The sequence below is a fragment of the Somniosus microcephalus genome, chromosome 31, assembly GCF_052327205.1.
Source record: "Somniosus microcephalus isolate GS21.2 chromosome 31, FLI_Smic_1.0, whole genome shotgun sequence".
In the NCBI taxonomy this organism is placed as follows: Eukaryota; Metazoa; Chordata; class Chondrichthyes; order Squaliformes; family Somniosidae; genus Somniosus; species Somniosus microcephalus.
The window spans coordinates 23,174,794-23,192,328 of NC_141017.1; the positions used below are offsets into that span (position 1 = coordinate 23,174,794).

The 17,535-nt window shown below is 52.0% G+C and overlaps 1 protein-coding gene across 1 annotated transcript in view; it reads right to left on the reverse strand.

The window, feature by feature from the left end:
• LOC147097640 (keratin, type I cytoskeletal 18-like) overlaps positions 1-17,335 on the reverse strand; it is a 29,148-nt gene extending 11,813 nt beyond the window's left edge. The window contains exons 1-8 of the mRNA XM_085971626.1: positions 16,848-17,335; positions 13,698-13,780; positions 11,902-12,058; positions 7,266-7,427; positions 6,593-6,722; positions 6,233-6,449; positions 2,051-2,103; positions 603-630 (exon numbers count right to left, since the gene is read on the reverse strand). Coding sequence (XP_085827752.1) covers positions 603-630; positions 2,051-2,103; positions 6,233-6,449; positions 6,593-6,722; positions 7,266-7,427; positions 11,902-12,058; positions 13,698-13,780; positions 16,848-17,264 — 1,247 coding nt within the window. The 5' untranslated portion in view covers positions 17,265-17,335. The remainder of the gene's footprint in view (positions 1-602; positions 631-2,050; positions 2,104-6,232; positions 6,450-6,592; positions 6,723-7,265; positions 7,428-11,901; positions 12,059-13,697; positions 13,781-16,847) is intronic.
• Positions 17,336-17,535: the final 200 nt, after the last annotated feature.

Genomic DNA, 17,535 nt, shown 5'->3' on the forward strand with positions numbered 1-17,535 from the left:
CATCATTAAATAAATTTAAAACAGAAATAGATAGTTTCCTAGAAGTAAAGGGAATAAAGGGTTACGGGGAGCGGGCAGGAAATTGGACATGAGTCTGGGTTCGGAATGGTCATGGCCCTGTGGGTAGTGGAGCGGGCCCAGGGGCCGTGTAGCCTTGTTCTGCTCCTACTGTGTTCTAATTCTGTTAGATTTCAGGAGATGGTTTTATTCCTGTTCCTGGCTGGGGTGGAGATCGCCTTTACAGAAGGTAAGTACTGTAGAAAATATAGGGACAGAGTGATCTCCTGGAAGAATTTCGATCGCCTAGATGGGTCGGAGAGGAATTTCCCAGATTTTTTTCTCCCAAATTGGCCATTGGGTCTTTATCTGGTTTTTCGCCTCTCCCGGGAGATCACATGGGTTCGGGTGGATGCAGAGTGATAGAAGATTTGAGGTTAGGATCAGATCAGCCATGATCTTATTGAATGGTGGAGCAGGCTCGAGGGGCCGATTGGCCTACTCCTGCTCCTATTTCTTATGTTCTTATGTTCAATCACAGTGGCTCTTTCGCCATTCCCACTAGTAATGTCTGCTGTCACAATAAAACAATAAGATCAACTCACGTGCTTGTTGTGGAACCTGCAGTCAAGCCTGAAATAGGAAGAATAATACAGAGCAGTTAACCAACCGCAAAAGAGAACACTGGAAGGACATTTTGCAACATCATTTTAAAAGGCATAAAAACTGGGTTAGAGGTCAGGCGAGTGGCACATCGCCCTCTCGCCCTCTCGCCCAGCTGACTACAGCAGCACCTCCCATCCTGCAGCCTCCACCACTGAGGGCAAGGGCAGCAATGCCTTGGCAACAACAGCCCCGCCAAGGTCCCCTCCAAGTCTCACACCCATTCCGACTTGGCCACGTGTCGGCCGTTCCTCCATCGTCGCTGGGTCAAAATCCTGGAATCCCCTCCCATTGTGGGAGCATCAGCGCCACAAGGACCGCAGCCGTTCCAAGACGAAGGCGGCCCACCACCACCTTCTAAGGGCGACTGGGGATGGGCAATAAATGCCGACCTTGCCAGCGATGCCCACATCCCGCCAACGAAATTATTTTAAAAGTCGCTACTAACAACAACAACAGCAACAACTTTCATTTATATCGCGCCTTTAACATAGTAAAACCCTCCCAAGGTGCTTCACAGGAGCGTCATCAGACAAAATTTGACATAGAGCCACTTAAGGAGGTATTAGGGCAGATGAGGTAGGTTTTAAGGAGCGTCTTAAAGGAGGAGAGAGAGTTAGAGAGGCGGAGAGGTTTAGGGAGGGAATTCCAGAGCTTAGGGCCTCGGCAGCTGAAGGCATGGCCACCAATGGTTGAGCGATTATAATCAGGGATGCTCAAGAGGGCAGAATTGGAGGAGCGCAGATATCTCGGGGGGTTGTGGGGCTGGAGGAGATTACAGAGATAGGGAGGGGGCGAGGGCCCTGGAGGGATTTGAAAACAAGGATGAGAATTTTGAAATCGAGGCGCTGCTTAACATAGAAACATAGAAGATAGGAGCAGGAGTAGGCCATTCGGCCCCTCGAGCCTGCTCCGCCATTCAATGCGATCATGGCTGATCATCCAAATTCAGTACCCGGTCCCTGCTTTCTCCCCATATCCCTTGATCCCTTTAGCCTTGAGAAATATATCCAACTCCTTCTTGAATATATTTAATGAATTGGCCTCTACTGCCTTCTGTGATAGAGAATTCCACAGGTTCACCACTCTCTGGGTGAAGAAATTCCTCCTCATTTCTGTCCTAAATGGCCTACCCCTTATCCTTAGACTGTGACCCCTGTTTCTGGGAACCGGGAACCAATGTAGGTCAGCGAGCACAGGGGTGATGGGTGAATGGGACTTGGTGCCAGGAGGTAGCTCACATGCATTGCAGACACTGGTCCAGATTGGGCAGGATATGGCGCATCATCATGGGCTAGAGCAGATAGAATTATGGATATGGGCTCAACGACACACACTCAGCTGGTCACCCACGTAACACCACTCAACCCAAAATCATTTGAAAACTTACTAGATTGAAATCCTGAGGCCATTGACGAGGAGGAGCTGCCAGATTGGATGATGCTGAAAGGAAGATAAAGGAATTATTATTAAAATGGTGCCTTCTACATTCTGCTTCTAGTTTGCTGTCTCCCCGTTCTGTACCTGCCCCCGCCCCCCGACCCGAACTTCCTCCTGGTACGGACCCCGATTTCCACTTTGTTGAAGGACAGAACCCTGTGACCCATCGTTCTCAGGTTTTAACGAGCTATGAGGTACAATAACTCTCCAATGTATGGGTGCCAGCTCTAGTTGGAGATAGTCCAGGAGGTTTGGTCACATGGCCTCCTGCCGGCAGAATGATACCCGGACTCCAAGGGTTAAGTTACGAGGAGAAATTACACAAATTAGGTTTGTATTCCCTAGAATTTAGAAAGTTAAGGGATGATCTGATCGAAGTTTTCAAGATATTAAAGACTTGCATTTCTTTAGCGCCTTTCACGACCACCAGGCGTCTCAAAGTGCTTTACAGTCAATGAAATACTTTTGAAGTGGAGTCACTGTTGTAATGTGGGAAATGCAGCAGCCAATTTGCACACAGCAAGCTCCCACAAACAGCAATGTGACAATGACCAGATAATCTGTTTTTGTTATGTTGATTGAGGGATAAATATTGGCCCCAGGACGCCGGGGATAACTCCCCCTGCTCTTCTTCGAACTAGTGCCATGGGATCTTTTACGTCCACCTGAGAGAGCAGACGGGGCCTCGGTTTAATGTCTCATCCGAAAGACGGCACCTCTGACAGTGCAGCACTCCCTCAGCACTGCATCGGAGTGTCAGCTTAGCTTTATATGCTCAAGTCCCTGGAGTGGGACTATGAACCTACAACCTTCTGACTCAGAGGCAAGTGTGCTGCCAACTGAGCCACAGCTGACACATTAAGGGCAACAGATAGGGTAGATAGAGAGAAACTATTTCCGCTGGTTGGGGATTCTAGGACTAGGGGGAAGAGTCTTAAAAATTAGAGCCAGACCTTTCAGGAGTGAAATTAGGAAACACTTCTACACACAAAGGGTGGTAGAAGTTTGGAACTCTCTTCCGCAAACGGCAATTGATGCTCGATCAATTGTTAATTTTAAATCGGAGATTGATAGCTTTCTGTTAACCAAAGGTATTAAGGGAAATGGGGCAAAGGCGGGTATACGGAGTTAGGTCGCAGAGCATCCATGATCTCATTGAATGGCGGAACAGGCTCCAGGGGCTGAATGGCCTCCTCCTGTTCCTATGTTGCTACATAGGTAAGAGCGGAGCCAAGTGAGGTTAGTTCAACTGGACAACTGGACAATGGAAGAGAGGCTTTGGAGGAGGATGGTGTCAACCACGGCAAAAGCTAGAGAGGTTAAGGAGAAAGAAATGGGTTCACAGTCCCAGAGAATATCACTCAAGACTTTGGTCAGTGCTGCGGGAGGGGTGGAAATCTCTGGAGAGATTCAAATCGGGAGCGGTGGAAGAGAGGGACATTGATTTGGGAGACAACAACACATTCAAGAACTTTCGAGAGAAAGGGAGGCTGGAGATGGAGTGGTGGTTAGCAGGCACAGAGGGGCTGAGAATGGGCTTTCTGAGAAAATGGTGGCACTTTTGAACAGGAAGGAGACAGTCCCTGAGGAGAGGGAATCATTTATAATGCTCAATACATAGAATTACATAGAATTTACAGCACAGAGACAGGCCATTCGGCCCAACTGGTCTATAGCAGCATTTATACTCCACACGAGCCTCCTGCTGCCCCTCTTCAGCTAAACCTATCAGCAGATCCTTCTGGTCCTTTTTCCCTCTTGTGTTTATCCAGCTTCCCCTTAAATGCATAGGATATATACAGCACAGAAACAGGCCATGTATCTATACTATTCGCTTCAACCACTCCCTGTGGTAGCGAGTTCCACATTCTCACCACTCTCGGGGTAATGAAGTTTCTCCCGAATTCTCTTTGGATTTATTGGTGACTATCTTATATTTTCTTGATACTATCTTATCATGAGCAAAAATTTTCTTCAATTAAATATTGGGAAGACGGAAGCCATTGTTTTTGGTCCCCACCACAAACTCCGTTCCCTAGCCATTGACTCCATCCCTCGCCCTAACATCTGTCTGAGGCTGAACCACACTGTTCGCAACCTTGGTGTCATATTTGACCCTGAAATGAGCTTCCAGCCACACATCCGCATCATAACAAAGACCGTCTACTTCCACCTCTGTAATATCACCCGTCTCCGCCCTTGCCTCAGCTCATCCGCTGCTGAAACCCTCATCCATGCCTTTCTTACCTCTAGACTTGACTATTCCAACGCACTCCTGGCTGGCCTCCCACATTCTACCCTACGTAAACTTGAGGTCATCCAAAACTCGGCTGCCCGTGTCCTAACTCGCACCAAGTCCCGTTCACCCATCACCCCTGAGCTCGCTGACCTACATTGGCTCCTGGTTAAGCAGCGCCTCGATTTCAAAATTCTCATCCTTGTTTTCAAATCCCTCCATGGCCTCGCCCCTCCCTATCTCTGTAACCTCCTTCAGCCCCACAACCCCCCAAGATATCTGCGCTCCTCTAATTCTGCCCTCTTGAGCATCCCTGATTGTAATCGCTCCACCATTGGCAGCCGTGCCTTCTGTTGCCTGGGCCCTAAGCTCTGGAATTCCCTGTCTAAACCTCCCCGCCTCTCTAACTCTCTCTCCTCCTTTAAGACGCTCCTTAAAACCGACCTCTTTGACCAAGCTTTTGGTCACCTGCCCTAATTTATCCTGATGTGGATCGGTGTCAAATTTTTTGTCTTAAAATTCTCCTTTGCAGCGCCTTGGGAGGTTTTACACTGTTAAAGGTGCTATATAAATACAAGTTGTTGTTGTTGTTATTTATGGCCGTGTGTTTTGGAATCCCCACAAGCGGAAACAATTTCTCTACATCTATCCTAGCAAACCCTTTCACAATCATAAAGATCTCTCAACGGAGGGAACACCCTCTATTCGAAACCCCTCCACGGTTCAGAGATGAAGGGGGTTGATTTCACGTCAGGCGGGAAAGTGGCGGGATGGGATCGGCTGCCTGTCTAATAACCTTCGAAAAGTGTTCAAAGGACAGCACTAGACCTGTAAACTGATGTGTTATTAAGGAAGAGACCAGGGGCTAAGTGGTGTTCTCAAGGGAGTAACAGAGGATGAGAGGCTGGGGGGTGGGGCATGAGATAGGCATGGGATGCGTTAGATGGCGAGGAGCATTTCTTTGTACTAAACTAACAGAAGAGAACTAGTGGACGCCAGAAGCCATCGAGCCCCAAAGATAAATAGAAGTTTCGGAGCAACCAGCTTTTTCTTGCTAATGTGCTGCAATGTAATCTTGTTATAACAACAGAAAACGCTGGAAAAACTCAGCAGGCCAGGCAACATCCGTGGAGAGAAACAGTCAACGTTTCGGGTCGAAACCCTTCGTCAGGACTGAGAAAAAAAGGCAGGAAATGAAACAAAAGGCAGTCTGGGGGCTGGGAAATGGGGGAGGGGATGAAAGAGGAGATATTAAGAGATATTCAAGGTGAGACGAGATGGTAATAGGACAGGTAAAGAAACAAACAATGGCTCTAGATGAAGTGTGAAATATAATCTTGTTGCCACTTTAGTGCAGTGAATGCTGTACACTTAAGTGAGTACAGGAACCTCTCGATTTACCAGCACCTAAATAACCGGAAATCTCTGTTAACCGGCAAAATTCAGGAGTAGGTTCAGGTAAGTTTTACTTCATATTAGTGGCCGTTCCTGGATCTGTGGCCGTGTAACCGGGGTTCCTGCACATGTTGCTAAGCAACAGGGACGCTTGGTCTGTGGCCGGAGTTCCTGCACATGTTGCTAAGCAACAGGGAAGCCTGGATTTGTTGCTGTGTACGGAGCTCTCGTACCATTTAACTATACCTCTCTGTAATCCGGACTTTTTGATAAACCGGCACCACGCCGGTCCCGTCAGTGCCGGATAATAAAGAGTTTCCTGTAGCTTCTGGATTCGCTTGACAGCAAGGTATAACAGATGGAGGTTGTTTGGATAGGTCCGGGACAGACTATACAGGAGGACAGTGGGAAAATGGTGCTGAGGTGCAGATCAGCCATGAGGGGCTGAATGGCCTCCTCCTGCTCCTACATTCCTAGCTCGTACGGTCGTCTGTGCCTTACCTTTGGCTACTTCCGTCCAGTAGAATTTTGTACTGGCGAATCTCAGAATCCAGCTGCATCTTGATGTTCAGAAGTTGCTGATACTGCTGGCTCTGACTCATCAGGCTGTTCCTGAGGCCTCCCAGTTCCCCTTCCAGCTGTGAGGCACTTCCCATTATCCGCTGAATCTCTGATGCGTATCTCCCTTCTGTGTTGTTCAGAGCGTTCTGCAGAGCGGCTAACTGGAAACACCAAAGACAGTTCAGTCAGTTTAGAGCCCGTCTGAATGGAGTGCTCAGAACAGGTTTCAAATAGCGATCGGATTGAAGTTCCGATAAACATCGCGCTCAAACACGCGGACCGCGTATTGTCAAAAGTCACTTACATTCCCATTTAAGGAGTTATATTCAGCATCAAGGCTTTGCATTTGGTGACGTAATTGGCTCAGTTGGGTTTTAGCACCATCGACAACCTGGCTAGACTGAGTGGTCTGTGTGACGTTAATCGCCACCTGAAAAAATGAGAGAGAAAGAGAGAGGTTTACAGGGATGAAGGATGATGTACACGAGACAACCGGCCCCGCACTGGGATGAAGCTGGCCAGAGAGTGACTGTACACGGTAACCACGAACACCAACCCATCCACAGTGGTCACCATTGGCAATGACCGCACAAGGCTTTTAGAGAGAGGTGAAGTCACAGCATAACAAGAAAGTTGTGGAAACACACGGGTCGATCAGCATTTGAATGTAGCTCTGAGTCGGAATCCTTCCATGGCCTCAGTCCGAGTGAATGGGGTTGTTAAAGATCCCCTGGTACAAGCTGGAGTTTCTCCCAGTTCTGACTCCAGCCTCACCTTTGCAGATTGAAGAGAGAGGCTGAACAACCCAGTAACCTGCGTATAATGGTTACCTTTGACTGCACCAGGAGTTCTCCAGAGTCCTCGGCCAACGTTCCTCCCTCAATCAGTACCACCGAAAAATACCCAGATTAACCAGTCACTCATCTCCTTAGAGTGTGTGAGCCTCTGCTGTTGATGACGAATCCAATCCTACCTGTTCCTTGTACCAAACATCCAATTCCTGTTGGTTCTTGTCAGCAAGCTGTGTGTACTGGTCTCGGAGTTGCTGCAGGGTATCAGACAGGTTGACGGAAGGCATTGATTCCACCTCAACCTGGACGTCTAGTGTCTTCTGCTGCCGCAACATCCTCAGCTCCTGAAACACAAGGGCAATAGAACGTTAGATCAGCGCAACCCATCTGTGTGATGGAAGGAGCCAGTGTACAACCCCACCACTGGCACTAGGGGGCAGCACCCTGTCATTGTACAACCCCACCACTGGCACTAGGGGGCAGCACCCTGTCATTGTACAACCCCACCACTGGCACTAGGGGGCAGCACCCTGTCATTGTGCAACCCCACCACTGGCACTAGGGGGCAGCACCCTGTCTGTTGTACAACCCCACCACTGCCACTAGGGGGCAGCACCCTGTCATTGTACAACCCCACCACTGGCACTAGGGGGCAGCACCCTGTCATTGTGCAACCCCACTACTGGCACTAGGGGGCAGCACCCTGTCTGTTGTACAACCCCACCACTGGCACTAGGGGGCAGCACCCTGTCATTGTGCAACCCCACCACTGGCACTAGGGGGCAGCACCCTGTCATTGTACAACCCCACCACTGGCACTAGGGGGCAGCACCCTGTCATTGTACAACCCCACCACTGCCACCAGGGGGCAGCACCCTGTCATTCTACAACCCCACCACTGGCACTAGGGGGCAGCACCCTGTCTGTTGTACAACCCCACCACTGCCACTAGGGGGCAGCACCCTGTCTGTTGTACAACCCCACCACTGGCACTAGGGGGCAGCACCCTGTCTGTTGTACAACCCCACCACGGCCACTAGGGGGTAGCACCCTGTCTGTACAACCCCATCACTGCCACTAGGGGGCAGCACCCTGTCACTGTACAACCCCACCACTGGCACTAGGGGGCAGCACCCTGTCACTGTACAACCCCACCACTGTCACTAGGGGGCAGCACCCTGTCATTGTACAACCCCACCACTGACACTAGGGGGCAGCACCCTGTCACTGTACAACCCCACCACTGACACTAGGGGGCAGCACCCTGTCATTGTACAACCCCACCACTGGCACTAGGGGGCAGCACCCTGTCATTGTACATCATCACCACTGACACTAGGGGGCAGCACCCTGTCACTGTACAACCCCACCTCTGACGCTAGGGGGCAGCACCCTGTCACTGTACAACCCCACCACTGTCACTAGGGGGCAGCACCCTGTCACTGTACAACCCCACCTCTGACGTTAGGGGGCAGCACCCTGTCTGTACAACCCCACCACTGGCACTAGGGGGCAGCACCCTGTCATTGTACAACCCCACCACTGGCACTAGGGGGCAGCACCCTGTCATTGTACAACCCCACCACTGGCACTAGGGGGCAGCACCCTGTCATTGTACAACCCCACCACTGGCACTAGGGGGCAGCACCCTGTCATTGTACAACACCATCACTGGCACTAGGGGGCAGCACCCTGTCTGTACAACCCCACCACTGGCACTAGGTGGCAGCACCCTGTAATTGTACTGGACTGGACAGACTGGATACAGGAAGGATGTTCCCGATGATCGGGGAGTCCAGAACCAGGGGTCACAGTCTAAGGATAAGGGGTAAGCCATTTAGGACTGAAATGAGGAGGAATTTCTTCACCCAGAGAGTGGTGAACCTGTGGAATTCTCTACCACAGAAGGCAGTAGAGGCCAATTCATTAAATATATTCAAGAAGGAGTTAGATATATTTCTTAAGGCTAAAGGGATCAAGGGGTATGGGGAGAAAGCAGGGACAGGGTACTGAATTTGGATGATCAGCCATGATCGCATTGAATGGTGGAGTAGGCTCGAGGGGCCGAATGGCCTACTCCTGCTCCTATCTTCTATGTTTCTATGTTTACAACCCTGTCATTGTACAACCCCACCACTGGCACTAGGGGGCAGCGCCCTGTCATTGTACAACCCCACCACTGGCACTAGGGGGCAGCACCCTGTCACTGTACAACCCCACCACTGGCACTAGGGGGCAGCACCCTGTCATTGTACAACCCCACCACTGGCACTAGGGGGCAGCACCCTGTCACTGTACAACCCCACCACTGGCACTAGGGGGCAGCACCCTGTCATTGTACAATCCCACCACTGCCACCAGGGGGCAGCACCCTGTCATTGTACAACCCCATTACTGGCACTAGGGGGCAACGCCCTGTCTGTACAACCCCACCACTGGCACTGGGGGGCAGCACCCTGTCATTGTACAACCCCATTACTGCCACCAGGGGGCAACGCCCTGCCTGTACAACCCCACCACTGCCACCAGGGGGCAGCACCCTGTCACTGTACAACCGTGTCACTGGCACTAGGGGGCGTCTTAGTCCGAACATTCCTCGAGGTCGGTTGTGCCGTTGCTCCACCAGAATCTTAAGCCGTTCATCAGCAGAGGGAGTTGCATGCTAGTTTCCTGGGTAAGATTATTTCCATACCAAGTGGCATAATTGCATTCTAAAAGTGCAGAGAGCATCTTAGGCCCCAGGAAACTTCAGTGCAGAGGCGGTGCAGCCTCTTGAAAGGCTGCAGTCCTCAGTCGAGGGGAGGCCGCAGAGATTCTTCCCTCCAGATCTTTGCATTTTATTCACTCAATGCATCTCCCACCCTCCTCTGAAGCGCCTCATGGCAGAACCATCAGTAGTCATGGGACAGCTGTGCCCATGGGGCACCATGGCAGGGCAGCATCTACGCCTAAAGGGCTGTGAACTTTTCACAGGAAGACCTGGAAACCGTCCGGGAAGAGATCGTAGAATGATACCGCACAGAAGGAGAGCCACTCGTCCCAACGTGTCTTTGAAAGAGCCATCTAATCAAACTCACTCTCCCCAGCCATTAGCCCATTGCCCTGTAAATTTTTCCCCTTCAAGTATTTATCCAATTCCTTTTTGAAAGTTACTATTGAATCTGCTTCCACCGCCCTTTCAGGCAGCACATTCCAGATTGAAGGCAGGAAAGTCTGATTCTTGGGTGATGCTTCACAGATTCCATGTGGCACCTTGAAAGGATTCGGTGCCAAAAATGATTCAAGGCAGTGGTCACATTCATAGTGACAGACAGAGCCGTTGTGGCAGTTGTACGAGGCAGTGACAATGAGAGAGAATAAAACTGAGGGAGGGGCAGAGACGGACAAGGTCTGAGGAAGAGATAGGGGGCTGGACAGTGAGAGAAAGAGAACGAGACAGAGAGAGAGCAAGAGCAGCCAGGGCGAGAAAGAGAGCGGCAGAGAGAAAGAGAAAGGGGTGGTGCAAAGAGAGAGGGGAGGGCAGAGAGAGCGATAAAGAGGGGGCTGAGGTAGAGAGAAAAAGAGAGAGATGGAAAGACAGAAAGAAGAAAGGGATGAGAGGGAGAGAGGGAGTGGACAGACAGAAAACAAAAGGAAGGAGGCAGACAGAGAGAAAAAAAAGACAGATAAAGAGACGCGTGGAGGCCAAGTGAAGAGGGAGCAGACAGAAAAAGAGAGGGAGAGATTGAGGGGGCAGAAAAAGGAGAGGCTGTGTGGGGGGAGAGGCTGTGGGGGGAGAGAGAGGCTGTGGGGGAGAGAGGCTGTGGGGGAGAGAGGCTGTGGGGGGAGAGAGGCTGTGGGGGAGAGGCTGTGGGGGGAGAGAGGCTGTGGGGGGAGAGAGAGGCTGTGGGGGAGAGAGGCTGTGGGGGAGAGAGGCTGTGGGGGGAGAGAGGCTGTGGGGGAGAGAGGCTGTGGGGGAGAGGCTGTGGGGGGAGAGAGGCTGTGGGGGGAGAGAGGCTGTGGAGAGAGAGAGGCTGTGGGGGAGAGAGAGGCTGTGGGGGGAGAGAGGCTGTGGGGGGAGAGAGGCTGTGGGGGAGAGAGAGGCTGTGGGGGAGAGAGGCTGTGGGGAGAGAGAGAGGCTGTGGGGAGAGAGGCTGTGGGGGAGAGAGGCTGTGGGAGAGAGAGGCTGTGGGGGAGAGAGGCTGTGGGGGAGAGAGGCTGTGGGAGAGAGGCTGTGGGGGAGAGAGGCTGTGGGAGAGAGAGGCTGTGGGGAGAGAGGCTGTGGGGGGAGAGAGGCTGTGGGGGGAGAGAGGCTGTGGGGGGAGAGAGAGGCTGTGGGGGGAGAAAGGCTGTGGGGGGAGAGAGGCTGTGGGGGGAGAAAGAGAGGCTGTGGGGGGGGAGAGGCTGTGGGGGGAGAGAGGCTGTGGGGGGAGAGAGGCTGTGGGGGAGAGAGGCTGTGGGGGAGAGAGGCTGTGGGGGAGAGAGGCTGTGGGAGAGAGGCTGAAGGAGCAAGTGGACCTTACGGGGGGATTTTAACCCAACCACCTGGTGGGAAACTGAGGGGATGAGATCATTCGCCTGTTTTACACACCCGCCCAATTTCCATTCACCTCAATAGAAAGTCAAATCAGGCAGCCAATCAGATGGCGTCAGGCTCTCATTGGGTGGTTTATGTTAATACGACCCTCTATGATCAGAGAGGGTCGGGAGACGCTCCATTCCCTGGGATGGGGAGCGATAAATGTCTTCGACCGGGGCCACACAGGAGGACCATACTTGCTGCCAATCGTAGTAAATCTCAGTCTGTGACGATGGGACACCCTAACCCCAGAAACCCACCTCATCGTGGTTCTTCCTCAGGTAGGAAATCTCGTCCTCCAGCCCAGCAATGTCATTAGACAGGTTAGCCTGAAACTGCATATAGGTGTCCTTCAGTTGGCGGAGCCCGTTGACTTCATTCTCCACCGACTGCCTCAGCATCAGTTCCGACTCCCACCTGAAACAGACGGAGGGCCGAGGAAACAAAATCAACACCAGATCGAAGGAGTGACGGGCTTTGTCCCTGGTTTATGTCCCTGTCATCGGACTTTCTACCCTCAAGTGGATTTTTTTCAGTTTTGGCTGCCGAAACCCTCACCCATGTCTTTGTTACCCCCAGACTCGACTATTCCAACCCTCTCCTGGCCGCACTCCCATCTTTCAGCCTCTGTAAACTCGAGCTCATCCAAAACCCGGCTTCCCCGTGTCCCTAACTCGCACCAAGTCCCGTTCACCCATCACCCCCTGTGCTCGCTGACCTACATTGGCTCCCGGCCTGGCAACAACCCTTGTGTTCAAATCCCTCCGTGGCCTCGCCCCCTCCCCATCTCTGCAACCTCCTCCAGTCCTACAACCCTTTGAGATCTCTGCGCTCCGCCCAGTCTGGAATCTTGCGCAACCCGATTTTCATCCACCTCGCTACCTCTTTCTCTCTCTCTCAACAACAACAACAACTTGTATTTATATAGCGCCTTTAACGTAGTAAAACGTCCCAAGGTGCTTCACAGGAGTGTTATAAAGAAAAATTTGACTCCGATCCACATAAGGAGAAATTAGGGCAGGTGACCAAAAGCTTGGTCAAAGAGGTCGGTTTTAAGGAGCGTCTTAAAAGAGGAGAGGGCGGTAGCGAGGCGGAGAGGTTTAGGGAGGGAATTCCAGAGCTTAGGGCCCAGGCAACAGAAGGCACGGCCACCAATGGTCGAGCAATTATAATCAGGGATGCTCAAGAGGGCAGAATTAAAGGAGCGCAGATATCTCGGGGTGTTGTGGGGCTGGAGGAGATTACAGAGATAGGGAGGGGCGAGACCATGGAGGGATTTGAAAACAAGGATAAGAATTTTGAAATTGAGGCGCTGCTTAACCGGGAACCAATGTAGGTCAACGAGCACAGGGGTGATGGGCGAACGGGACTTGGTGCAAGTTCGGACCCGGGCAGCCGAGTTTTGGATGACCTCAAGTTTACGTAGGGTGGAATGTGGGAGGCCAGCCAGGAGTGCTTTGGAATAGTCGAGTCTAGAGGTAACAAAGGCATGGGTGAGGGTTTCAGCAGCGGATGAGCTGAGGCAGGGGCGGAGACGGGCGATGTTACGGAGGTGGAAGTAGGCGGTCTTAGTTATGCTGCGGATATGTGGCCGGAAGCTCATTTCAGGGTCAAATATGACACCAAGGTTGCGAACAGTGTGGTTCAGCCTCAGACAGATGTTAGGGAGAGGGATGGAGTCAGTGGCTAGGGAACGGAGTTTGTGTCTCCTCTTTTAAGACGTTCGTTTAAATCTACCTCTTTGACCAAGCTTTTGGTCACCTGTCCTAATATCTCCTTATGTGGCTCGGTGTCAAACTTTGGCTGATAATCGCTCCTGTGAAGCACCTTGGGGCGTTTTACTATGTTAAAGGTGCTGTATAAATGCAAGTTGTTGTTGTCTGGGTTATAGTGCAGGAAGTGGTCTTCCAGCCACTTTGATCTCCAACGAATCCATCACAGGACGCTGTTGAGAGGATCAATACCCCCCAGAGTGCCACTCCTTGCCAACTTGACGGAGACTCACAGACCCAGGAACGCCGGGGTGGGGATTTTGGAAAGGAAGAGGATCACCTACTTGCTTCTGAAGTCTTCAGCAGCCAACTTGGCATTGTCAATCTCCAGAGTGATGCGAATGTTCTGGAGCATGCTGTTGAAAATCTGGGAGAAATGTGAAGGACAGTGTCAAGAAGGGTGGGAAAAAATTAGTCAAACTCCTTCATCTCCAATGGAAGTCTTTAGATAAGCTCCTTCCCTCGTTATGCACCGTGACTGCCTCCTCCGATGCCCCCCTACCCCCCCCGGGAGCTGCGCTGGCAGGAGTATAACTCCTGCTCTGGCCACCCAAGCCCGACAGCTTGAAAGTTCGGAGCCAGACTAACGGCTGCGCCCCGCCCTCTGGGGAGGGGAGTTTGAGTCAGGCTAACAGCCTGTCCACTGTAGAATGCCTCCCGTTACAGAAACAAGCCAGAGACAGGGCCAGTCTGTCACAGACTGGCACATATAGACATCAGCTGTGGGGACCCGCAATCTGCTGGATGTGAGGGGAGACGACACTCCGATCACAGTCAAATATCTCACTCTGAATAGACAGCCGTGGAAGGGATTTTTTTTTTCATGTGCCACTAGGTACAGGATATTCTAACTAACTGACAACACTACAACTTGCAATTATATAGCGCCTTTAACGTAGTAAAACGTAGTTAAAGGAGTATTTTAAGACAAAAAATTTGACACCGAGCCACATAAGGAGAAATTAGGGCAGGTGACCAAAAGCTTGGTCAAAGAGGCCGGTTTTAAGGAGCGTCTTAAAGGAGGAAAGAGAGACGGAGAGGGTTAGGCAGGGAATTCCAGAGCTTAGGGCCCAGGCAGCTGAAGGCACGGCCACCAATGGTGGAGCGATTATAATCAGGGATGCTCAAGAGGCCAGAATTAGAGGAGCGCAGATATCTCGGGGGGGTTGTGGGGCTGGAGGAGATTACAGAGATAGGGAGGTGCGAGGCCAAGGAGGGATTTGAAAACAAGGATGAGAATTTTGAAATCGAGGCGCTGCTTAACTGGGAGCCAATGTAGGTCAGCGAGCACAGGGGAGATGGGCGAACGGGACTTGGTGCGAATTAGGGACATCGGGCAGGAGACTCTTAACTAACTAACACTAGGGGGCAGGAGATTCTGGCTGAATCCAAATTTCTCTGATTTTCTATTTCCATTTTTATAATATTTATCTTCAGAAACTTCTGGGACAAGGGGGTTAAACACATATCATGTAAAAGTGAACAAGCCCTGACTCTACTCGCAGGGGCCAGCACAGTCAAACGTTTCCCCCCCCCCCACCCCTACTGCAGCGAATGGCTCGGAGCGAGAGGACGTTGTGCCCTGCCGTGCATTTTCAAATCAAAGCCAACTGCCTCCAACGTTAACGGCACACTCAATACGGCGGGTGCACCTTGGCATTGGGTCAAAGGTTATACCTCCGTTGTTATACATCTCATTGAAACTTATAAAATTCTAACAGGACTAGACAGACTAGATGCAGGAAGGATGTTCCCGATGGTCGGGGAGTCCAGAACCAGGGATCACAGTCTAAGGATAAGGGGTAAGTCATTTAGGACAGAGATGAGGAGGAATTTCTTCACCCAGAGAGTGGTGAACCTGTGGAATTCTCTACCACACAAGGCAGTTGAGGCCAATTCATTAAATATATTCAAGAAGGAGTTGGATATATTTCTTAAGGCTAAAGGGATCAAGGGATATGGGGAGAAAGCAGGGACAGGGTACTGAGTTTGGATTAAATGGCGGAGCAGGCTCGCGGGGCGAATGGCGGAGCAGGCTCGCGGGGCGAATGGCGGAGCAGGCTCGAGGGGCGAATGGCGGAGCAGGCTCGAGGGGCGAATGGCGGAGCAGGCTCGAGGGGCGAATGGCGGAGCAGGCTCGAGGGGCGAATGGCGGAGCAGGCTCGAGGGGCGAATGGCGGAGCAGGCTCGAGGGGCGAATGGCGGAGCAGGCTCGAGGGGCGAATGGCCAACTCCTGCTCCTATCTTCTATGTTTCTATGTTTCCATTTATATACCCCTTCCCCTTCGCCCGGCACCTTCCCGTGCAAGCGCAGGAGATGCAACACCTGCCCTTATACCTCCCCCCTTCCCACTGGCCAGGGCCCCAAACACCCCTTCCAGGTGAAACAGCGATTTACTTGTACTTCTTGCAATCTAGTATACTGTATTCGCTGCTCACGATGCGGCCTCCTCTACATTGGGGAGACCAAACGCAGATTGGGTGACCGCTTTGCGGAACACCTCCGTTCAGTCCGTAAGGGGGACCCCGAGCTTCCGGTGGCCTGTCACTTTAATTCTCCGCTCCATTCCCACTCAGGCCTCACCATCCTCGGCCTCTTGCATTGTTCCACGGAAGCTCAGCGTAAGCTCGAGGAACAGCACCTCATCTTCCGATTAGGCACTCTACAGCCTTCTGGACTCAACATAGAGTTCAACAATTTCAGATCATAATCTCGGCCCCTATCATATATATATTTTTTATCCACACTCTTTGTTTGTGTCTTCTTTTCTTCTCCCCCACATGGCAGCTGTCTTTCATTCTGCCAGCGCAATTCACACTTCATCTAGAGCCATCCTTTGTTTCTTAACCTCTCCCATTACCATCTCCTCTCGCCTTGAATATCTCTTAATGTCTCTTAATCTCTCCTGCCTTCCATCCTATCACAGACCTTCCCTTTTGTTCTTTTGTCCTCTCCCCCATTTCCCAGCCCCTACACTTGCTTAAAAATCTGTTCCATTTCCTGCTTTTTCCAGTTCTGCTGAAAGGTCATCGACCTGAAACGTTAACTCTGTTTCTCTCTCTTCACAGATGCTGCCTGACCTGCTGAGTATCTCCAGCATTTTCTGTTTTTATTTCAGATTTCCAGCATCTGCAGTATTTTCTTTTTGTATACCTCCGTTGAGTTGCGTGGGACACGGCCGGCACGCGGAGCGCCCGCCAAGGACCAATCACCACCCGGCCCGATCCTGTCCCTCACCCACTTTCCATCAGGCGGGCTGTCACTAGGCCGGGGTCGGAAGCAGGAGCCCCCTCGGCTAGCCCCAGCAGACAACGGCTAACTGAGCACAGACCCCGGGCGGGGGGCGGGGGCGGGTGGTCAAAAGTTACCACCTCCCAGTTAGTCTGTGCAGGCACAGCATCAGTTCACATGAATTCAAAAGATAATGTCCTACCTGCTGCTGCAGAGGTTTGACTGAGGTGTTGTAAACGGACCAGTCGAACGAGTCAACGGTCCTGGAGGAAACCAACTCACGGATTTGTTTCTCCAGGCTACTATTGGATGTCTCCAGCGAGCGGACCTTCTCCAGATAGATGCTCAAACGCTGATTGAGGTTCTGCATGGTGTCTTTCTCATTGGCATAACCTTCTGACATAATGGACATTTGGCTTGAACTTCCGCCTGCTCTGAATGCGCTACCCGAGGCCAGACCTGAACCCAGTGACTGGTACCCCCCGTACCCATAGCTCTGGCTGACTCGTGGCCGTGTGCCGTAGCTCTGCAGCGAATAGCTGGAGGACATTGCTGGCCGCATGGAGCTGCTGGCCGACATGCTCCGACCAGCGCTGCCGATTTTCCGGCTGGACCCCATGCTATAGCCCACACCAGAGCTGCTGAAGCTACTACTACTGCCGCTGAAGCCCCCACCACCGCCGCTGAAGCCCCCACCACCACCGCCGCTGAAGCCCCCACCACCACCGCCGCTGAAGCCCCCACCACCACCGCCGCTGAAGCCCCCGCCACCACTGCTGCTGAAGCCCCCGCCACCACTGCTGCTGAAGCCCCCGCCACCACTGCTGCTGAAGCCCCCGCCACCACTGCTGCTGCTGCTGCCACCAATAGTAACGCTCTTCCGACTAAAA